The following is a 24,432-nucleotide window of genomic DNA, read 5'->3' on the forward strand; positions in this document are numbered from 1 at the left end:
GAAAGGGAGACTTTTATAGGTAATGGATAAATCTATTTCTCTTTCTTGAGAAGGCAAACCCTTGAAGAAATCCCAGAGTTTATTATACAACCTTCAGACGATTTACTTGGAAAATCAGAGTTCATGTTACATATTATATGCTACTCTGAGATCTGATGATATCAGCATCTACTGTTTGCCATGATGTTTTTAACTGTCCAGTTTTTTGCTCCAACAAATTGTTGGAAAAGCTCTATGTTAAACAGTGAATTTAAATTCCCCTTGGCTGAGAGGCCAAAAGTCAAAGAAGAGAGTGGAGTGCAAATCTAAATTGATGGCTTTAAACAATTTGCAAAATCCTTGTGTAATAGCAGCCTTGTGCTTTTGATGATACCATCTAGAGATTGAGATAAAATGAGCACAGTCCAGGTGAATTTGAATGCCCTTTTTTGTTCCAAGAAAACAAAGGAATTACCAAGCTGAATATGGTTAAAAGTAATTGTCTTGTTTAACAGTCTACTGTGAAAAAGAGTGAATTTCACAACCATGCAAGAAGATTTCCCTGTGGTCATAGATTGAATGAATTGTTTCCCTATGAAAATACCAGCACTGAGGAGTAAAAAGCTTGTACTCAAGATAACTCTCCAAAAGCTGCCTTTCTGTGACAGATGCGATTCTGAAATGGTCCTCTAATTATTCACAACCCAGATTATTCAAATATATTGTTTTCCTCAATGTGAGCGAAATTTTGACTTCAGTTTAGTGTGGAGAATTCAGTCCCACAAGGGGAAGTCAGAAAATGCTCTAAATACAACCTTAGCCAAACGAAAACATTGAAGATAAACTTGAAGTGAAAAGGGATCTTGAAGTGAGCTTGGTTAAGGAAGATTTTGGGCTAAAAGCTGCCAACTGAGAATACAGGACAGGTGGGGTTTTTTTGTGTTTTGTTTTGTGGGTTTTGTTTGTTTGTTTGTTTGTTTTTTCTCCTTTTGCTGTCCTAGATTGTTGTTTTACCTACAGTTTCTTCTTTATGAGTTTCTGTAAAACATTATGTGTGCCCTGGAGTCTTGCACAGGTACAGCCCACTCCATGTTTTATTGCTGAAGTAAGTTTGGCCTTAGAAGAAGACAGAGACACATTCTGCTTTCTTCTTCCCTTTTCTTTTGAACCTCTCCAATGTGTTTCTTCTCCAAGTAGCTTATTTTGAAAGCCTTTTTTTTTTTTTTAATGCTGGATAATTTGATGGAAAGTATGTGAGAATTCTTTTGTTTTCATGTCTGCTCCCAATTTGAGTTTTGTATTCACAGTCATACAAACTGGTAAAGGAAATTCTTTTCTGTTAACCATGATGTGTTACTTTTGAATTCTTTCATTTCTGGTGGTGAAAAATAGCCAAGAAGTATTACTTGAGGGTTCTGACAGTCCATTGTTGTAGAACTGAAGATTTCTAGGACACTGAAGAAAGGTGGACTCTTTTGTAAGACATCAAGAAAATTATTTGGTGATGGTTTGGAATATATTATCCTTTTGGAAAATAGTGGAACCATTATTGTGTCATGTGCTTGTTCGTCAGGAGGATCAGTATCTTGATTAACACAGCATAACCCATTTTGTAAGGGCTGTATTTGTGTTCTGATGATATTCCTCTAAATGTTTTGCTTCAGTGAAGCTCATTGGTTCACACTCTGCTGTTGTGAGCTGCAGATTTGCCTTGCCCAGTGGGTGGTTTCAGGTTAAAAAAAAAAGTACACAATTGCAGGATTGCTGGGGTTATGATTCAGTAAATTGGTATGGAAAGATTGTGCCTTGTATATAGTTTCTTAGTCCTGAGATTATTGCAAAATATTACTCATGGCAGCAGAGGAATGGCATTGTCTAATTTACTTAATTTTGTATCTTTCCTGAGGTATTTACAGAAATATTAAGAACAGCCAAAATTCAAGAGAGATACTTTAGTAAAATCCTGTAGATTCCTTTTTGCGGTGTTTTCTTCACACTTTTTTTGCTGTGCATTGGCTTACAGTGCCACTGGAGAATTGGCACTTATTTCATACTGAAGCAGTCTAATCTCTGCACTCTGAGTAATTTCTCTCAGATTAGCTCTGCTTTGAGCAGAAATTTGGACTAAAGGACTTTTTGAGAAGTCTCTTCTGGCCCTTCCCACCTAAATTATTCTACGGTTCTGTGGTTCTGTATTTTGCTAAAGCAGTATTTCATTCTGTAAGATCCTTCAGGAAAGAAGTTATCTTTGATAGTGGTGATGTTTAGCAGTTCTTCCTGCCTCCATCAGGGAAGATTTGTTGAAAAGCACTGGAGTTGTTAATATAATTGTGGTATTACCAGGGTTTCTTGAGACTTAACAATTTTTTCTGAATCCACTCAGCCAGAAGACACTTGCAAAGCCATGTTTGTTTCATTGATCCTTAACCCCCGTAAGGATTTAGCATATTTTCCATTGATCATTACTATTTGGAAAAGAAACGTATGAGTGTGTGTATAAGTAGGTATACATTAAAACTAAAACAGTCTGGCTTATTTTTTTCTTTTAAGCGGGAGAGAGGATGTAGTGCCTTACAGTGATGCCGAGCAGGGATTCAGAGTGCTTATGAGGAAAACAAGAAGTATAATAAGGTAGTTTAGAACCCCAATAGTCTTTCTATGTAACTTCAAAACCCTTGCTGAAATGGTATCTTCCAAGCAAAATCATAGTTTTATATAATGCTTTAGTACTGAATGTCTTAAAAAATACTTGAAGCCTCAGATCATGAGTCAAAAACTTACAGAAGAGTTAAGTAACAGGACTTGATTTTTTAGAAAATGTCCATAGATCTAAAATAATGTATTTCTTAATGGTTTGACGGGGATAGATGGGAAATTAGAATGCGTATGGGTCCCTCTAGTGGTGTGAAGTGCTAGATAATACTTTCAAATTATTCGTAAATAGAAATTATTTGTATCCTGTAAGACCTCAGAAAGATGGTTATAATGGCATATGAAATTGAAAATTGCTTTCAAGTGTATATATTTACAGGTAGTGGAAACTGTCAGATGTTGTGTCATGTTTAGTGAAAGTATCTGCTGTGTAGAAATGATAAATGCTTAGTTGAGTTTAATGTGGAAAAATCAGTGAGAGATTACTTCCGCTAAAAGAAGATATTTCTGTGATACTTCTTAGGAAAAAGATCTCCTCTGCTGGGCTATGCACCTCAAACTTCAGGTTTTACATTAAACATAAGAACGATGCATCCTCTCAAATATTATTTTTACATTTCTTTTTTCTGTTAGTGGCGGTGATGCCTGAGATCCTGAGTTATGCTCTTCCTGTTTATTGTAGCAAAAACCAGTGATTTTTATCATGGATAATTTCCTATTTGTCTTTTGTGCTGTAGCAGGGAAGAAATGGAGGTAGAGTTCTTACACTGGGTAGCCTTGTTTCATCTGGGATCCCGTCAGAGGGTATGAGTCTTTATCTTTGCATTAAAATAAAATCGAAGCATATTGTTAGGATTTAAGTTTTCCATTAATAAAAAATTAAACCAAACCATAATTAAGTTGTCATTCTGCCTTTTGTTGACTGTCCTTGCTATATGCAAGATGCAAAAATTCAGAGAGCAAATCTATCAGTATATGATTTAGTGATATGATTATGATTCTGTGATTACCGCTTGTTTTCACTTTGTATTTTTATATCGGCATGAGAAAAATAAATATTTAATATCCTTGTGAAATGTGATAAAACTTTTTTTTAGGTTTTCATGAAGAATGACATGCTTGAAAGATTGGGAGTGGGAAGAGAGATTAAAATTAGTGTCTTGAAATACAGATGAAATCTGTTGCATGAAGGCAATGTGCGCTATTTTATTGCTGTATGTGCTTAACATTAGCAAAATAACTGATATTAGTAACAGAATTACTTATTTTTCTTTATTTTAGAGAAAGAAATATTTTATTTTACCAGCATCTCAGTTAAGGTGCTTAGAAATGAGAATATAACCATTTTAATCAAACAAACAAAAAGAAAAGCCAAAAAACCTTTGGAAAATATTTTGGATGATATCTCTAACTTAGAAAGGAATGAGAAGAAGAATGTCATAGGATGGCTGCTGTTGAGGAGGCACAAAAACCTACAGGTTGCCTTCTAGTTCCTTGCATTGAAAGCACTTCTGAATGCTGCAGCATTCTTCTTAACATGCCTGCCATCCCAACTTTGCTTTCATTCTCTTTGTTCTCAAGGCAGTAAATGCCATTTCTCACTTACTTTCTCATTCTAATTTGTCCCTAAACTGTCCTTAAGAGCAAGTGGTCAGTACTGGATATTAGAAAGGCATTTAGGACACTGAAGGCTCCAAATGAAAGATGTTTAGGCTGGGAGAAGGGACATCTTTGCAGCATGCTTATTCATGAGAAAATGCAATGCACTCTTCATTCTTCACCACCTTCTTTGCATAATAAATACATTATTGAACCTTGATTTGGTAGGCTCTTTGAAATTAGCATCTCATTTCATGACTCACTGATGGAAGAGGTAGGCTGACATTTTCATATTAATCATGCATATAAAGGGAATGAATGTGCCAGGAGGGAAATACCAAGTTTCCATTGCACAACTGTATTTTACTGGTCCTTCCCATGAACTGGTCTTAGCTGGTCTGCCAGAACCACAAAGCAGTTGGTTTGTGTATCCTTAATACCAGTTTATCTGTGAGGAAAAGGAAACAGCAGGCATGGTTGCTATCAGTGTTCCTGCAGCTGAAGAACCTGTCTTCCTCCCACCCCGTTCCTTGAAAGCCAGCTATTTTCTGTTTCAGCCTCCCATTACAATTAATAACCTGTCAAACCTCCGCATCTGACTCGCTTATTCTGAATTGTCTTGTGGAAGATGTTCAGCTGTTCAAGGGAGAGAAATTTGCTTTTGGGGTTGGTGGTGTCCCACCGAATGAGGTGTTCTGGAACTGCAGAGGGATGGCAAGGCTCAAGATCTCTTTTCTCAGTTGGAAGTTATTCTAATTATTGCAGATCTAAATGTTAAAAGACATTTAGTCAAGGTTTATTTAGCTTGGGCTATACGTGTACAATAACTAGTAGTTCAAAGGGAAGTGCAAAGCCCTTGGTTCCTGAGGAGGAACAGCCCCAGACTAGAAAGCAACTTGGCTGAAAATCACCTGGTGGGCACCAAACTGAACATGAACCAGCCATGTGGCCTTGTTGGAAAGAAAGCAGATGGTTTGCTGGGCTACATTAGGAGGAATGGTGCCAGCAGGTAGAGGGAGGTGGTCCCGCTCCTTTATTCAGCACTGGCAAGGCCTCACCTGGAGTGCTATGTCCATGTCTGGGCTCCACAGTAAAAGAAAGACATGGGCGTATCAGAGAGTCCCACAGAGGGTCAGGAAAACTGATGAGAAAAGTCTGAGCTGGGACTGTTCAGGCTAGAGAAGGCTTGGTGGGGGAACTTACCCATGTATGCAAATCCCTGAAGGGAAGGTGCAGAGGATGGAGCCAGGCTCTTTCAGTGCTGCCCAGTGCCAGGACCAGAAGCAATGGGCACAAACTGAAACACAGGAGGTTCCCTCTGAACATCAGGAAATACTGCTCCACTGTGAGGTGACCAAGTCGCTGGCACAGGTTGCCCAAGAAGACTGTAGAGTCTCCATCCTGGGAGATACTCAGAATCTTCTGGGACACTGTGCTGCTGGGCGATGTGGTCTGAGTGATCCCACTTGTGCAGAGCAGTTTGACCAGATGAACCCCAGAAGTCATTTCCTACCTCAGCAGTTTTGTGATTCTGCAATAAGCAGCACAGCTGCTGGGAAAGCTGGAATGATGTAGGCTTTGCTGTTTGTTTGAATTGCATCAGCTGAAGCAGTGCTCTTTTTCTTCTTCTTAACAAGGGGTAAAAAAAGTAGGATTAATGTGTAACAGTAGTTTATAAACTATAGAAATAGGTGATAATTTAGAGAGTTTAAACATGCTAAATGTCTCAATAGCATATTGTGAAGTAAAGAGTAATGATGGTTCACAGAATAATGAAACTTCACAGAAAACCAAACAACTCATTTGCCTCTGTACCCACATCATCATCAGAAAAAAATACTGAAGCAAGATCATGTGCACCCCCCCCCCCCCATGGCTTACAAATACAGGTGGAATATCTATAGTGCCAAATTATTGCATTTCTGTGTTCTGTTTTGTTCTTTGCTGCCAGAAGCTGCTGTTTGACTTGTATTACCTATATCATACTATTCTGTCAAAGATTAACATGTGGCATCTGTGACAGTGAAACTTAGTTTGCAGTATGACAACAAGAATAGGTTTTTGTTCAACTCTAGATCTGTAGAAAAGTACTTGAGATCAAGATAAGTATCTGCACAATTTTTCCTGCTTTAAATATTTTGTTTTATTGACATTTAGTGAAGTTCCTGGATTTTGTATGTGACTGTGGATATTTTAGATCATTTTATGGTCCAAGTTACAACAGTTTTATATTATTTTATTTTTCAATCTAGCAGCTTCTGTTCTGAAATGTGGATTTTAAGGGATTGGATCAAGGTTGAGGGGGAAGCACTGTGCTCCTGTAACAGCAGCAGCTGCATTGCTCCCTGCTTCTCTGTTTTGCAGCCTGGCAATGCTCAGACCGCATGTTAACAAATGTGCTTAGAAATATTGGTAGAGTAAGGCAGCCTGACAGAATCTATTTATTTGCCTGCTGTACATGTGAATGTTGCTTTGTAAGCTGCCTTTATCATAGGTAGCATATATGTATATATGTATATACATGGATGTACATATATACATTTCAGTGTCTTCAGAGGAAGTGCCCTTGTCCTTGAGTATGATATCCTTGAAGAAGGATATTTCACGTGAAGTTGTCTGTGCTAGCCCTGAATTTCAGTGTCTTGATAAAGTGTTTCAGGCATGTCTGAAAGAATATTGCAGTTTTGTTGGTTTAATCTCTGTTAGCACAGACTGCTCATGTGGAATGCTGCTGCGTTTGATTAGATACTGTATGTTTGTCCCACTGTCAGTTCTGTTTAGAGGTGTTTTATTTCTGTGGTTTGGAAATTAATATATTAATGAGCTAACATAGAACAGAAAGTAAGTTGGAACCTCTGCAGGGCAAAGAATTTAAATGGATAAGATTTGTTTTACATAGGATTAAGCTGCTGTCACTAGATATTGCTAAGGCTTTTGAAGTCGTCAGTAAGACCACTGCTTCCCCTGTACAGCATTTTAGACTGACTTTTAAGAACAAAAGGTGTAACTCCTTACTTCACCAGCTTCTAATATGCCTCGTTCTTGGAAAAAGAAGAGATCTGTGCTATAGAGTTGAGCTCATGTTGGTTTTGAGCATCTGCATTTTTGGAGAAGAACCTGTTTGCACTGACTTCCTTAATACCTTATTTTTTAATTTTTTTTTTTTTTGAGCACGAGTAATTTCAGGCAGAATGAGTGAATATCAAGATTATTGACTCTTGGTTATAGAAAACTGCTATTAGGATGCTGCTGAAAAGAAAGTAAAGGCCAAGTTTGGCCTTCAGTATTTCAAAATCAGAGTATCTGACTTGTTACAAAGAAATTGTAGCTATGCATAGTTTGATCTTCAGGTTTCTCAAATGCTTCAAGTATATCAAGTGGAATTGGACATAAACTAGCATCAGTCATTTGAATAAACAGTTAACTTAGTAAATATAAAGCAAAATATTTGGATTAATATTTGAAAACAGGTTAAAATAATTTTCTGTTGTGTTTTCACTGTACCAGGAAAGGGATTTGCATATGCTGGAAAATAAATGTGGTACTTGTTTGCCAGAAGAACGTAACTATCTGCAAAAGCACCAAAATTACTTGAGTGAGTTTAAAATTTTGCCAGTAGTGGGGCTAAGGGATTTTCTGAGCTTTAAAACCGATGTAAAAGTTACTTGTATGTGCTCAAAGCCTACTTGTATCTCCTGTATCAGCATGCAGTTTCTGATATTCTCTTGCTGGTGTGCATATTTTATGCGATTTGTTAGGGACACGGATACATGAGAGCAGTTTTCAAAAAATAATTTGTTTGCAGTACTATGTGTTTTTAGACAATTTCCATAATATTTCTGTCCTTTCAATAGCAGAGTTCCTTAAAAAGATATGTTGCAGCTGTGATTTAAATATTTGTTTTTCTTCACAGGATGCTTACACGGAACACTCTTTTCTAAACCCTGGCTCTGTATTTATTATTAATAAAAATATCTGTATTTGTGGCTGAAACGTTTGATACCAAAAAAAATAACACTGCCTTTGTACCAGACTTCCCTGAACACTCATCTTTTCGATAAAGGTTTTTTAGCGAGAGTGTTTGTTTTCTTGTTTTTTTTGTAGCAAATTCTGAAATTGAGGTCTCTGTGTCTGCGAGAAATGTGAGAAGGTTGCTTAGTTTCCAGCGATACCTGAGATCTTCCCGTTTTTTCCGTGGTATCACTGTTCCAAATTCTTCAAACATTTTAGATGATGATTATAATGGACAAGCAAAGGTTGGTTGCTTGATTTTTATTTTTTTAAGTATGTTTTTTAAAATGCTTGCTAGTATATATATAACTATATCACGGTGTTGAAAGTACAACCAAATACAAATTTTAAGCGTGTTTTTTTATATATGTGTGTGTATGTATTTTTATGTGTTTATATAGATATATCTTAATAGTTTGCAACAAACTGCTTACTAGTGTAGTGGGATGATTTTTGTGGCTAGTGTTTTGTTTTTTTTTTTTTTCTAGTAACTGGTGAATGAAGGGTGCACTTTAAAAACATGAAGAAAGGAAAATGTATCTGTATATAAGGAATGTAATGGAGCAATTTGGACAGCTATTCCCTTTCATTTTTAGTCTAACATAACTAAAGAACATCTGAGAGAGTGACTACCTACTACTTCAGACTCAGTAAAATGCAGTAAATTGATTTCTCAGGACATGTTTATGCCAAACTGACTTTTTCTTTGATAGGCAGTTCTTTTAGAAAAGAAAACTGTGGTAGCTGTAATATGCCTTTGTGGCACTAAAGCGGGGAAAACAGGTACTGGGAAGAGAGGTGGTGGTAAGAAAGCAGCTACCTGGATAAAAGACTAGTGTACTCGGGACAGAGGTCAGATAGTGCTGAAGGAGACTAAACAGGCAAAGATGATTCAGGTTATTCAAGATCCCAGAGGCTGTGTGTCACTGCATTTAGTGCTTCTTTGTTTGTCATACTGACACAAAAAAGGAATATACTTACACAATGGACATCTCCAAGCTGAACATGATCAGGCTGTGGTGTAGAAAAAAATGCAATAACCTGGAGGATGGATCTTAAAAATGTACATGTAATTTAATACTAAAGAGAACTTGTTAATGTTCTTGTTTTCTTGGGTAGCAGAGTTTTAGTGGCTGGTAGAGAAAAGCTAGAATGCTTTTTGCGTAATTGGATTATAAAACAGCTCTACCAATCTAATGAGAATAGGAGAAGGCAGGAGTCTGTCGTAAAATGTGCTGGACCAGGGATTTGTGATACAGGTAGGGGAGGCAGAGATCGGGATTGCTGAACTCTGGTGAGGCCTCGTGTGCTGTTTGGTGTTCTTGCTGATCCCTCTTGCTGGAAGGACAGTTCATGTGAAGCTGCTGTGAAGACGTGCTAGTTCACTGAGGTGGAAAGTCAAAAGCTAAGTTTGTAAAGAATTTAAAATGCATAATGGCTCAAATGCAAGTGGCTCATATATCTAGTAAATCATCTAGATACTATTTCTCTTCTATAAGCAGGAAAAGACAGAAAATGAGGTCAAAGACTACACAGATTTATTTGATAATTCATTGAAAAACTGAAAGAAGTCTGAATGCAGAGTCTTTCTGGTTTTATTGTTTTCATTGTTTCTGGTTTTAACCTAAGTGTTTTAAACTGTATCTTGCTTCTTTTGAGAAATTAACTAAAGGATGAAAGGAAAACCTCCAGCCAGTTCTGTCAAGGCACTTCTTGTTTTTTTCAGTTTTTTAATTTGTAACATGCATTTTGGAGTTTTTCAGTTAGCAGATAAATTTAATTATTCTTTTATTACTTTTTTTTCTTTGTATGTAGAAATCCTAAGACTTGATCTGTCTCTGAAATCTTAAATACTCCTCCAGGTTACAGGAAGATAGACATACGCTGATTAAAAAATGACAGCTTTTGTGTTTTCTTTCAGTGTATGCTGGAGAAGGTTGGAAATTGGAATTTTGATATTTTTCTTTTTGATAGACTGACAAATGGTGAGTTTACTCTTGCTATTTCATTTGTGTTTTATCTCCTAGCATAACTTAGCTGTGGCACTTATGTTGCAGTATATGATTCACTAAAAAGCACAAATTTCATCAGGCAGTACTTTTTAATTTAATAGTGTTTAATCTAAGTCCTAGTTTGCCTGGTCACTCCATTAAAATAATGATGCTGTCAGTGCTGATAATAATCATCGATTTGTAGAAGAGCCCCTTCACATACTTCGTACTTTCTGTTCTCTTTTAGTAATTTGTAGCAGTAATTTCATATAAATTAAATAATTTTACTGTCTTAGACTTTTTTTTCCAGTTATGGGTTTCCTGGTAATTCATATGCTTGTGTCCAAAAGGTCATTTACACTGAACAAGTATTTTTCTGATAAATTTAATGTTTGATAGGTCTGTTTCTTTATAGTGCAGTAAGAAGGCACAGTGGTGTTAATACATTTTAATTAGGACATGTAATAGAATACCTGGAGATTTAGGAGTGGAGCAGAGGGAAGATGCTGTATCCACACCTTGCACAAAGTAGAAGAAGGAAGAGAAAACATTATGGTTAGTTTTGTACGCCCATTACAAGTAGCGGTAGGAACTGCAGAAGTATTTGGTTAAAAAAACACCAAAGTATTGTTTTATTTATGGACAGACAGAAAAGAGATCTATAAAAGTGCTGGAAAGGAGGAGGGAAGGCTGCTGCAGTGGGTAGGGTGAATATTTGTATCATAATCACAGCGATGGAAGCTGGATTTTGAATAAAATGGAAGGAGGAGATAAGCAAGTCCAGCGTCGCAGTGACATTTGTGCTAGTGTGGGAAGAGCATGAAGGGCAGCTCTTGCAGGTCTTACATCATATGGAGTAGGTAGAAGAATTGCAATTAGAGCATTTAAAGTTTTGCATCCTAATTAAGTCATTTTAGGAGGACATTTTGATCAGGCAGCCTTGTTCTTAAAAGTTTTTAAGGGCAGAATGCTGTTTATAAAACTCTGCTGGATGAGCTGCCCTGGATGAACCTCTGAGAAACAAATTACCTGGTAAATGTTGTTCCAAGAATTGCATATCTCACAGTGAGGAAGTGGCATGCACATAGGAATACATTAAGCCCAGTAATAAGCAAGATTTGGCAGAAATTTTTTGTCCTTTTGTACCTTAATTTCTATCTGTGCTAGGTTCTTTAATGCTAAATGAAGATTGTCAGCCATGGCATTGTTTGCAGAGCAAATAATGGGCAAACTATTTCAGATAAACATTTTGGGCTATTTCTCTGTCTTTGCAATTTTACCTATTTTACTACTGCAAATGATTATAATACAGCTATGAGTAGGCGAAGTATATTGTAAGCTTGTAATAGTATGTGTTTTCTAGAGAAACTTTTTCATAGAGTTCTGGGTAAAATAAGGAGCAGTTCAGCTGAATACATGAGAAAAATGAGAGTTACCATATTTACAATGTGTGATAATCGACAGTTGTTGGCTTTTACCTTTGCTTGATTATTTTTGTATTTGGTTTTCAGCTGTTTGTGATATATTGCATAAAGTTACTTACAAAGTTGAATATCATTGTAATGGGTTTGTTTGTTGGAACCTGTTGGCTTTTTTTAATGTTCAGTAACATTTTCCTCCTATCACTTGACAGTGGACAGTTGGTGAATGCATTATCATTAATTAAAACCACTGGTTATTACTAGAAACAGCTAATTGAATCTTGTCATGCAATAAGATTTAAATACTTATCATAAATTGGTGTAGAAAAATTTGCTTGTATAATTTTTGTGACCAATTTGTTTGAAATAATACATTTCTTGTGAAAGAGTCACTGATTTCATGGCTTCCAATGAATTAGTATTTTCATCTTATTTTTAGGAAACAGTCTAGTCAGCTTAACCTTTCATCTGTTTAATCTTCATGGACTAATTGAACACTTCCAGTTAGATACGATGAAACTTCGTAGATTTTTGGGTAAATACAGCTTTTTATTATGATGAATATTGCTGCCTTTTTATACCTTAATTGAAGTGCTACTTGAAGTTTAGCAATAATGTTTGAAGAGTATTAATGCAGTCCAAATTGTGCAGTGATTTAAGTTATATTGACTGAGGCAATCTCTCAAAGTTTCTATGAGTACAGAACTGTCCATATTAAATCCAAACAAGTATTAACAAGTTTATTAGTTCCATAGCTGATGTTGTATTCCATTTATTAAATCTGACTAATCAGAAATATATGTAACATTATGTGACATTTGTATTGAGAAAGGCCAGACAGCTCCTTTCTTTTAATTTTCCAGTTCTGCATTCATCTTTACTTCCCAGTGATACGGTTTCCTAACTGTATGGAATATGTAAGCTTGGCTGGATTAGCTGGGGCCAGTTTGATGCTGTCTCTGGCTCACTCAAACTCTTACAGAAGTAAGCACTGTACTGTGGGTTTAGCTGCTCCCTAAACAGAGTGCAGGACAGTTTTATTTAAATGTCTGGGCCTGCTGCACTGAAATGCTTCGATGGAAAGAACTGTAAATACAACATAGAATGTTCAAACCAAGCAGTACAGTCACTCAACAGCTGAATGAGCTGTCTTTCTGCATCCCAGTGCCACAAACAGGTACTGGTGTGAGACAACTTTCCGTTCGTTCTTCCATGACAGTCAGTACCTTTAATTTTGTGAAGTGGGATGATTTTTTAAACTGAGCAGGAGAAACAAGTTTCTGGTCCCTTTTAGCAGGCTTTCACAGTTCCAGAGAAATCAATTGCGTGGTTACAAAATTTGTCACTTAACAGAGGAGAAATTACATTTGGAAGACTTTCCTCCCCTTTCAAATTAGGGAAATGTTTTTGTTTTCATAATTTAGTTCTCTTACAGTTAAAAAAAAAAAAAGAATAGTTCTGTCTTGCATTTCATGTTGCTTTAAAGTGGACTCAATTCCTTCCAGCTTCAGAAAAGTAAATCAACTGACCTTAATGATTGATATATTGAAATGTGAAGAAAATTATTATAGAAATCCAGTCTTAGGCTACTCGAGTTGTAACTGAGTGTGCTTTGTCTTTCTCATCTTGTCTTCTGGTTAGTTGAGATTAAGCAAAGCATAGTACTTGAAAGACTAGTTATGAATCACTGGATTAGTTAGCTGGTTATCAAAAGATTATAAATATAGTTTTAACTACATATGATTACTCAAAGTCACTAAAATGAGATTAGACTTGGAAGAAGGCAAAATTTTATTCCAGTTTTGAAAGTTACCACCTTTCCCTTTTGTTAATGCCTTCTACTTAACGTCGCTGAGAAGAACATTCTGTCCTAGTCCACTGTCAAATCAAGGAACCTTTCTTCCAAATACATCATTCAGCATGAACACAGTTCATTCTTTTCTTTTACTACCTCTTGTACTCCAGTCCACAGTAATCTGAAGATCAAATTCTGGAAGACTAGGACAGCACAAGTGGTTCATAGTAGCATATAAAATTCATTTTTTGGGAATTTAATGGAATCTTTTTAAGTAGAGAAATCTGGTTTTAGTTCTCAGTAAGATTTCAACGTTTTATTTTTGTATGTGTGTGTATATATATATATATTTGTATGTTTATACACATACATAGTCTTTCAGTGATTTCCAAAGGTTACTTGGAGATCTGCATCCTCCTACTGTGTGTTTTCAAGTTCTTATTCCAGACCTGAAGAGAGGGAGAGCAAATACGACATACTCTATTCCTGAAAACAGAGGATGGTTGTGATATTCTAGTTCAGGCAAATCATGATCAAAATTTTGGCCTAAGTCTACTTTATTAAATAAGTTAGAAAAATTGTAGGCTTCAGGTAGCTTGACCAGCCTGTGAAGCCACAAAAAAATTAAGGACATCTATACTTGATGTGAGGAATAGGTGGGAGAGAGTTCTAATGCAGGTTGATAGAACACAAAGACATTTATTTTCATCATTTTTTGTATGAGCTGTCAGCTATGCTTTGAATAGTATTGAGATTATGTGGTGGTTACACTATTTTGAGTTTTCATGAACCACAGCTCTTCACAAATACCACGTCAGTAATGCTGTAACATTACAATCACAGTTATGTGGACGGTTTTGGCTTGTCAACTGAGTAGAAAAAGGGGTTGTAGGCATGTTTTTTTGATGGGACTGACTGATCGTAGTCAGCCAGGAAAATATTCTTTTAGGTTGCCTTGAAAGAACTAATGTGTAGTATCAGGCCAAACCTTAGAATGCAGTTTGATTGTTGTGCTTCAGATCTTTTTCCCCTCCATCCTTTTTAACATTATAGTTCTTTCATTCCATGTACTCGAGCTAGTGTTGATGCCCTTTAAAGAATTCTACCTATACTGTTTGAAGACAGCCAGGAAGATGAGTGAAAGAGGAGAAAAGCAAGGAAGAGGTTAAATAGGGAATATTAAGTCTAGTTAGTCAGACTATCATCTAAACAAGATTCTTTTCTAAATTGCATGTAGACTTAAATTGTCCTGAGTGAAGTATAAGATGCCTAAAAAAGTGTAGAGGTGGCTTTCCATGACCACTTTCCTGAATGGGAAAGAAAAGCACTTCATATGACAGAAATGCAGTGCCTAATTCCTCTGATCCTGTCTGTTTTCAAGGCCTGATGTGGGATCATCCTGATACTTTGGTAGACAGCATCATCTTCATTTTGTATTCAGGGTTGCCTCACGGTTTGGACAGTCCAGATTTTCAAAGGGAGCCTTGCCTAGGAAGGTCTCAGAGTCTCTCAGATTATATATTGATTTCAAGTTGTTTAATTTTGCTCTGAGATGACTCCACATGTGGTTGATTTCCTTTAGAAAATACGATTTCTTCACATAAAAATGCTGTACCTGTGTTGTGGTTCAGCTGATGATTTACTGACTGTGATGTTTTCATGTGTGTATAACTTGGGATATTGCATATTTCTGTGCCTAGTAATGGAATATAAAATGTTGCTTGAAAGAACTGTTATTTAAATTTGGATATATGTTATTTCCTGCAGTTATGGTTCAAGAAGATTATCACAGTCAAAACCCTTATCATAATGCAGTTCATGCTGCTGATGTGACTCAGGCCATGCACTGTTACTTAAAAGAGCCCAAGGTAAGGGAGCATTCTCACTTTCACATCACATGTATGTACAGAAATATGTGCATTTGTGTGTGTGTGCATATGAAGGGTGTGCATATGAACTGTGTGTGCATAGCACAGAATCATTTAGGTTGGAAAAGGCCTCTGAGATCGAGTCCAGTCTATGACCTCGACACCACCATGGTCAACTAGACCATGGCACAAAGTGCCACGTCTGGGGACGGTGACTCCGCCACCTCCCTGGGCAGCTCGTTCCAATGCTTAGCAACCCTTTCTGTGAAGAAGTTGTCCAGTGTCCCAATGTCCAATCTGAACCTCCTCTGATGCAGCTTGAAGCTGTGTCCTCTCATCCTGTCAGTAGTCACCTGGCAGAAGAGGCTGACCCTCACTTGGCTACAATATCCTTACAGGGAGCTGTAGAGAGTGGTAAGCTCATGTATCTGTATAGACATATAAAAGTAAAGAAACCTAAGAACCCAACAAGGCACAGTTTTGAACTCTCCATTGCTCTCTCTGTTGCTGAGGTTGTGAGTTCACACTTAACAGTGTGCTTTTCTTTTTTCCCCTCTTCTGAGCTGACACTGTCTTTTGTGTGACTTCACATTGGACCAGCTGTTTAACGTAGTGCTGTGCCCCAAAACATTTGCACAGAATTGTAGCCTGAGTCAGAGCTGGCAATAATAAATTTGTGTATTTATCGTTTGGGATGGGGTTTTTCCTCCAGCAACTACTGTTACCCTTGCTTTGCTCATCTTTGATGTCACTGAATAGGATGCTTCTGCTAGAGGCAGTTCATAGCAGTACATTAGGACTTCTTTTTGGCCTTTCTTTTTAAGAAATGGCAGTTACAGACATGAAGGAGCTGAGCTGGTTGGGTGTTTGTTCCTCCCTACTTGGACTGCTGTCAGGCTACTCTGAGTGATTGGACAATTTTAGGACTAAATCCTGTTCTTCTGTATTAATTTGAAAACTGCAGTGCTCTATAGCCAGGTGAGACAAGTTATCTGCCTCGATGCAGATTATCACCAGTCTGGTATTCCCTTGAATAGCATAGCTCCCTTTTCTGCTTCTGAAGTAAAACCAAGTAAGTTCTGGCTCCCTTAATGTTTTTTGGAGGCTCTTTGCCCACTCCTCCCACTCAGTTTCTCAGTGCTGCTCTCAGATCAGTTGGTGCAGTGAGCCAAATCAGAGCTGATACGTGATGAGCTTTTTTATGGCATGCAGTTTGGAAGCTCTGAGCATTTTTTATTTAATACTCGTGATGGAAGTTTTGTGATGCTTTAGATACAAGTATAGACTTTGTATTTTTAGTAACATATACAGCTACAGGTTCTGTTGCACCAAAGTGCTTTATAAACATGAGATGGCAAATGCAACAGGGAATATAAACTTCTGTCCTCGCAGGGTGTTTGCTGCATTTCACCTTTGTGTGGGCAGAGTTGTCTTCTCTGTTTTAGTGCAAGCTAGACTTTCTGACTTAGTCTAACTCACAAACCTCCCAACCATAAGTAGTAACAGCTATGAGCAGTGAAAGTAAGTCTGTGCAGGTGAATGCTGAGTTAATTGACATACACATACTTCTTGAAAATATTTATTTGTGACAGAATTTCCTCCTTTGGTTCCGGCCCTGCTGGACTTTTAAATGTAATTTCTCATAAGAGTAGAAATCCATTCTGAACAGTTCTAAAGTCTTCTAGAGCATTAGTTTCTTCCCTTTAAGAGGAAGGGGTTTTTATGCTTTTTAAAATACATTGTGTATTTAAAGCAGAATTGACACATACAGATGGACTTGGTAAATGACATGGATCTGCTTAGGAACAGTACTTCACTACCAGACAAAAAATAGGATTTTGTGTGCCTGTGTTTTTCAGGACTGAACCTTCTCATTCAGAAAGAGTAATGCTTAAACCATTGTTGAAATTGGTAGCTTTGAGTGAGGAAATACTGTGCAAAGTGAGTGGAATATTAGTTTTGCATCTTCAGAAATTTTCTCTGAATTTCTCTTGGCTGTTAATTACTAAAACCCAAAAATGCAACACTTGTGCACTTTTTCTAAGGGAGTACTTGCATTACTAACATTTATTGGTTTTGCCTTGCAGCTTTCCAAATCTTTAACTCCATGGGATGTTCTGCTCAGTTTAATAGCAGCTGCCACACATGACTTGGATCACCCAGGCGTTAACCAACCTTTCCTAATTAAAACAAACCATTATTTAGCAACTTTATATAAGGTAAGAACAGATTAAGTTGTTTTGTTAAAGCCCAGTTTGGAGAATGCTTGAGTAGTACAGAAAAGGAGTATAAATTGTGATGTGTTTAGCTAGTGGTAGGTTTGAATCCAGACATTGTTTCCATGCCACTGGGATAAAAAAATGTGCAAATTAACAACATATTTGGGTTTGTGAGTTTTAACCTCCTTGGGGAAAAAAAAAACCACACAAAAAACCCAAGGAAGAAATAAAAACACCAACTCCAAAACACAGCAAAACTTTCTGGTCTCCTCTTGGTGTACAGCTCTGCAGTGTAAGAAAAAGGCATTGATTGATAGGTGCTATTCCCTTTTCATTCACAGAATACCTCAGTATTAGAGAACCATCACTGGAGATCGGCAGTGGGGTTGCTGAGAGAGTCTGGTTTATTTGCACATATGTCATTAGAAAACAGGTATGTTTATACCAAAGAGTATAGATTAGTTTAAGACGTAAGCAAGCTGTCCCTTAAGTGAGACAGCCTTGCAAAACAAGATGAATTATTGCATGGCAGTTTTGAATACAACATGTAGATGATGGATCTATTTTAAGAATTCCTGGATACTGTGCTGGTGGAGTAGAGCAGTTCATGGTGCAACGTGATATCCGGAAAATAACATTTACTGCGAGCACATTGAAGAAGTGTATTTATGTAGACGAGCACCTGTTCAGATTAAACTTGGCATCCTTTTCTCGTTCTGCCACCACAACTGTAGTTTAAAATAGACCCTCTTCACCTACTCTAACAAGAAACAATCTTGAAACAATTAGTTTGTGCATTTTTAAGAACAAAAAAGAGGGGAGAGGTGGGGAGAAAAGAAGCTAAAAACTGCTTTGAAGTCTTCCTGAAAACTGCCAGTGAAGTGTCCTGGTGTTTCTGTGGGTGTTGTAAGACTTTCCAGCAAAAGAAAACAAACAAACAAACAAGTTCAGTGAAAATGCTAATTATAAAACTTGTACTTGTATAATAATAAATATGATAAAAAGACATCTCAGTCTAGTGATGACTGTTGTTCTTAATTGTTATGCTTTGAATGTTTGGTATCGCTAATTTCAGGCAGCTGATGGAAAGCCAGATAGGCGATCTCATTCTTGCCACAGACATCAGTCAGCAAAACGAGTATCTGTCCATGTTTCGATCCCATTTGGATAGAGGAGACCTATGTTTAGAGAATGCAAACCATCGGCACTTCGTTTTACAGGTGATCTTTCTGGGAATATTTTTGAAAACATCATTTTAGCATAAGAATAATTTACTTAAAAATGCTAAATACTACTTCTGCCAGGCTTTCTCCTCCTTTCAAAAGCAAAACTATCTTCTAGTCATTCTGTTTCATAACAAAAAGGTTGTTCCCTCCGCTTCAATTCCCTTCCCCAGCACTTCTCCCAAGTGATAGTGAGTGTTGGTAAGTCTCATAACTTAGAGCTACTAAAGCAAGGAGAGGTGTTTTTCCAAGAGAGGGTTTAGCTTTTCTAACAACATTGCAGCCTCAGAATTGTGAAATGCTTTGTCAGAACATATTTTGGGAAAGGAAAGCACTACTGTTGTGAATCAGTTTGCAGCTGTGCTAGTGAGCTTTAACAAACTCCAAAAACAAAAACCTTGAAATTCTTTTTAGATTTATAGACATTTTCTTATTAGGTTCATATTGTGGACTATCAAAGGACATAAACAGATGAGAAATTCTGTCTTGTGCAAACCATTGCTAAAAATATGAGTTTCAGAGCCAGGAATGGAAAATGCTGTTTGCTTACTTTGATGTTTCTTCTCCTGATTTTATTTTTGGGTTCCTGTACCAGTGAATATACTAAATATAGTGCTCCTGAAATACTTGGACTTGACTGAATTTCCATATTACTCAGGGATGATCATGAGTTCTGAGTTCCCTGAGTACTTTTTAAATATTGCAGAACATAAGTTTGGGGCGCAGATGTTAGGTAGGTTTGTTATTCAGAAAAGTTAAAATAATCTGCTGTAAGGACATAAATAATTACAGGTGCTTCTGCTGGAGGGGAAGGTAATTAACACTGTGTGATAACTTTCTAGATGGCTTTGAAGTGTGCAGATATTTGTAACCCGTGTCGGACATGGGAGCTGAGCAAGCAGTGGAGTGAAAAAGTAACAGAGGAGTTCTTCCATCAAGGTAAGAGTAGAAGTATCTGTTAGGATGCGATGTACTTACAGCGTGAAAAGAGCATCCTAGTCCGTTTATATTTAGGACTAACAGAGATGTACAGTGCAGTATGGGATTTTTTTGCTTTCGTGGGTTGTACTTCTTGCAAAAGGTTGGAATTACTAAAACTCATTGAGGAACCTGCTTAGAATCTGAAGCTGGAATGGCTGGTGCAACCTGAAAGGTGCTTTGGATGAGTAATTATGGCCGCCCGCATTAAATTTACCTAGTGGCTTCAGTAAATGATGAAATATGTTCATCATGTGCCTTCAGTATTTAAACGTCAGCTGTGAGGCCTGTTGGGAAGCAGGTGAGAACTGGGGAGATTTTTAGTTACCATGCAGTTACGACTGCTTATATAAGCAGTTAATAAAGCTTGTAATTAACAAATGGAGTGAATTTCCTCCATTATTATTAAATTTTAATAATAGAACTAAGGCTAGTTTAGCTGACTTGAGACCTGGTATTTTGCACATGAGTATGATAAATGGGGAACAGACTGCTTTATTTGCTGCTAACCACATGAGGCTTAATCTTAGGTAAAGGTGATGGGGAGGCGGAACTACAAATTGCCATTAGCCAGAAATTTCTGAAGGCTGAGCTATTCTCTTCAATATTCCTAAGGGGGGATTTTAATTTATCATTTCTATGACAGTCTAGGAAGCTTTGTGAGGAAGAGTATGTTAATCCTTCATTAAACTAGTGGTTCTATGTTTTTTGTCTAATTAGTGTTTGATGAAAAATAGTATTTAAATACGGTGTTTATAAATACTGTTAGTCTCACTGACAGATCTACTTGGTTTATGTGGGAGGTGGGGAAAGAAGTAGATGCATTCCACCAGCTGCAAGATACCATCCTTGTTAGCCCCCTTGCACAGCTCACCTCTTTTGGTGTTTGATTTGGGTTTGGACCTGACGACTTAACAGTTGTATTATACTTTTGTTTCTTTAGGTGATATTGAAAAAAAATATCACTTGGGTGTGAGTCCACTTTGTGACCGACAGACAGAAACTATTGCCAACATCCAGATTGGTAACTGCAGTTCAGTTTATTTCAGTAGATTTCTTTAGGATGCAGTTTGAAAAAAAGGACATTTTGGGTACATTTGCTAGAGGCTGTACCTGCTGTGTGTGTGTGTGTGGCAGCACTTCATTACAAAGAGCACTTTTATTTCAATTTGCTGTGTAACACTTCTGGCTTCAACTGTTCACAAGAGTCCTGGAGACCAGAGCCCCTCTGTTTCCTCACAGATCAGGTACAGCATGGGAAGCAGCTGTCTGACTTCTCCCTGACCTGCTGCTGCCCAGAATTTCCTGGTCTGAAGGGGTTGTTTTGGAAGAGGAGGGTTCCTTCCCCTTGCCATGTGGTCTCGGGTGCCTTTTGCAGCGAGATTGCCACAACAGGGCTCTGGTTCGCTGGGTGTAGCTTTCTGGAATGTCAGTGTTCCCTTCAAATGCAGCCTTTAAGGAGGGCGGTGGACAGAGATTTGATGGAGAATGGTGAACAGCCATTATGTTAATAGTTTTTGCTACCTTGAGTTGGATTTAAAATAGTAAAATGTTTTTTATAGTTATTCTACTAAAAGTTGCTTATTTAGGTTGAATGGGTCTCAGTTAAAAGCACAGTAAAGAAAAGAATAAATTTGACCACAAACACAGTATTAATTATGCTTTAAATTGACACAAAAGCGGATGTGTTCAATAAGCTGCACTGGTGTAATTTAGAATGTTAGGAAAACACACATTTCTGTAATTGACAGATTCAGTTTTGGTCATCTTACCCTTGAATTTTTGGTTCATGGAAATAGACACTACACATAAGTGAACATGTGCATATGCACAAAGTTGTATATAAACACACAACTGTATATAAATGTGTGCTAGTGTTTTGTGGCCTTGTTTAAAGAATTTATAAAATTTATATTTTAAAGTACTTTTAGCCAGCTTAATATTGTGAAAGTAATATTTTTTCCCCCCTGTGTAGTGTAGTTCAGACTGTCTGTGGGGTAATTCATTATAAAGTTCCCCCATGTTCCTCAATATTTTCGTTTATTTGGTCATTGCTGTGAGAGAAAGAGAGTTAATTTGTAATCCAGTGTATTGCTGTTCTGACTGATTAGTAAAATCTTTTATATTTTGAGAGATTATTTTGTAAAGATGCCCTAAATATTAAAATTAATTTTTAAATGCACATTGGAGAATAGTAGTTTGAGATATTTACTTTTTGCTGTCAAATTCTATTTAAAATACTTAGGTTGAATATTTTAATTTTTCTCTAGGTTTGTTTTCTGGTTTTCATTTGTCTCTGTTTGCTTGTTTTTGAAGGTTTTATGACCTACTTAGTGGAACCTCTGTTCGGGGAATGGGCCCGGTTTTCCAACACCAGGCTGTCACAGACCATGCTCGGCCACCTGGGACTGAACAAGGCAAGCTGGAAGGGAGTGCAGAGGGAACAGTCTGGCAGTGGTGACGATGTTGACCCTACTTTTGAGGAAATGGACTCAGACATATTACCTCAGGAACCTCGATTGTCCTGACCTCAGTCCCCATGACAAAACTGCCTCTTCTATTGGTATCTGCACGGTTGGATTACAGGAGATACGTGCCAGCCCAAGGTTTTGGTAAAATGGTAAAATGATGCCAGCATTATTTATTTCCAAGTTTTCCTTTGACACAGACCATTTGAACCCGAATTTTTTAAGCCGCAAGATTTGAACATAGAGCAATATGCACCCGCCTCAGCTGGTTTTCGTTCGGAACCTTGAATATGCAAAGCACAGCAGTGACTGAGCCTTGGAGCAACAGGACGAAAGCTTCATTGTGCCACATGTGGCTTGGGTTTTTCAGTGAAATTTGGAATACGGTCTTCAAATCTAAAACTTGAGATGGATTGTTCCACTCCCTTGGAATTTAGCAAGACTTGCATAAATGTGTTCAAAGCATACCTTCCACTCAGTCCCTGTTTTAATATGGAAATGTGAAGTGCCCATCCTCTGCTGCCTCTGGCAAGACTTGATGTTTACAAATGTACTCTGAAACTGTCGGTTCTAGACTTAACCTTTGCGCATGGCTGTGAAGGAACCACTAACTTGGGTTTTTTGCTTTTTTTAAAAGAAAAAGATCAAATCTGAGACTGCAGCTCTCGTTTCTTTGGATGCCAGAAAAGCCTCCCATTTGCCATAATTTTGTTTGTGCACTGGGAGCTGAGCATTCATCATAGAGCACAGCCAAGCTTTACTCCAGTGCTATATGGGAATGCAATTTTTTAACGGCGACAAAACACTTCTGAGTCTGGGAAGGGCGGGGTGGGGGTGGGGGGAAGCGTCCGAACTGCATTGCGATTCTGCAGTGGGAACATCGCATGTTGTTCTCACTATTGTACACTTGAACTGCACATGCAAGAAAAAGGTGGAATGTCTAAACACCATAATCAGCTCAGGGTATTTGCCAATCTGAAATAAAGTGGGATGGGAAGCGTGTCCTTCAGAACAAGGGTACAAATGCCCCTTTCGCTGCAGCGTGTGTGTATGTGTGGGTGTGTGAGTACGTTTGGGACGGGGAGGGCGGGAGGGCTCGGGGAAGGGTTTGAACGGCAACATTTGTTTTCTTTTCTTTTTTTTTTTTTTTTAATTTATTCTTTTAGAATGTGACAATTTCATGAACAGCCACACTGGGGAGGAAACTGTAACAAATTGCTACAGATGCCTTAAACTATGCACAAAGCTAAGTGACCAAATTTGTTTTTGATTTGAAAAAAAAATAATAAAAAAAAAAAGTGCATTGTTTACGTATTCCTCCCTCTACTGAAACATTACCCGCTGATGGGTTTTTGATGGGAAAAGGAGAAAATGTTTTTTAGGACAAAATTAAAGGACTAATTTTAAACTTAAAACATTCCATTTTTGTAATTTGTTTTACATTGTTTTAAGTACAGTAAGCACAACTGTAATCTAGTTTGAGAAACTGGTGCTTTCTTTTAGTTCATTTGTATTTCCCTGTTATTATTGTAAAAGACTGTTTATTAATTCTGTTTACAGTTTGTTGCAACAGCCATTTTTGGGAGAGAGCTTCAGCGTAAAGCCATTTGTAAAGGCTTTGCCATATTCATTTTAATATGTGCCTGTTGCTGTTAACTTTTAATTAATAAAACAAAATCTTTTCACATTACGCTCCTGTACATTTAAGTCACGACTGAGTCCAGTGTTGTGGAAAGGTAGCTAAGGTTGCAGTCAGCTTCCACTGTAAAACTAAGCCAACTTTCGGATTTGAAAATACTAGTCCTCATATGCCAAAATTTATTGCCTCTTGGAGCTTGGCCTTTTACTGTTTGAAAAGCAAATCCTGACTTACCTGATTGTTTCCCTTCTAAAATTGTTTATTCTTCTTTCATGTTCCCTGAAGTAGTATCATTAATCTCAAAGTGGCCATGTTTAAAGAAATAAATTTCTAATGAAACCATTCTGTTGAACGTGCGTGAACTTCCTTCCTTCGCTGTCAGTGCAAGTCCTTGCCGTTGTCTGACTCCAGCAGAGAAGGACCAGATGGGACAATGAGCTTTGGTTGTAACTTGAAGGAACAGAAAAGCACTTTGTTAACAGATTATCTCTGAAAGGGCAACACTTTCCAGAGGTGTTTGAAGCTGTGAGAACACAGGTAAGGACTGCGTGTGAGTAACTTACTACAGAGAAGATGCAGCTAAGTTTCC

General features: G+C 37.5%; 1 protein-coding gene across 2 annotated transcripts in view; it reads left to right on the forward strand.

Moving 5' to 3' along the window:
* Positions 1-24,185, forward strand: part of PDE7A (phosphodiesterase 7A) — a 75,956-nt gene extending 51,771 nt beyond the window's left edge. For both annotated transcript variants that reach the window (XM_050312869.1, XM_050312877.1), the window contains 10 exons: positions 8,335-8,486; positions 10,163-10,226; positions 12,093-12,188; positions 15,216-15,316; positions 17,404-17,535; positions 17,877-17,968; positions 18,611-18,755; positions 19,601-19,697; positions 20,680-20,760; positions 22,053-24,185. In XM_050312869.1, coding sequence (XP_050168826.1) covers positions 8,335-8,486; positions 10,163-10,226; positions 12,093-12,188; positions 15,216-15,316; positions 17,404-17,535; positions 17,877-17,968; positions 18,611-18,755; positions 19,601-19,697; positions 20,680-20,760; positions 22,053-22,264 — 1,172 coding nt within the window. In that variant the 3' untranslated portion in view covers positions 22,265-24,185. The remainder of the gene's footprint in view (positions 1-8,334; positions 8,487-10,162; positions 10,227-12,092; positions 12,189-15,215; positions 15,317-17,403; positions 17,536-17,876; positions 17,969-18,610; positions 18,756-19,600; positions 19,698-20,679; positions 20,761-22,052) is intronic.
* Positions 24,186-24,432: the final 247 nt, after the last annotated feature.

The sequence above is a fragment of the Myiozetetes cayanensis genome, unplaced genomic scaffold (genome assembly GCF_022539395.1).
Source record: "Myiozetetes cayanensis isolate MyiCay16 unplaced genomic scaffold, myiCay2020 scf1, whole genome shotgun sequence".
Classification (NCBI taxonomy): domain Eukaryota; kingdom Metazoa; phylum Chordata; class Aves; order Passeriformes; family Tyrannidae; genus Myiozetetes; species Myiozetetes cayanensis.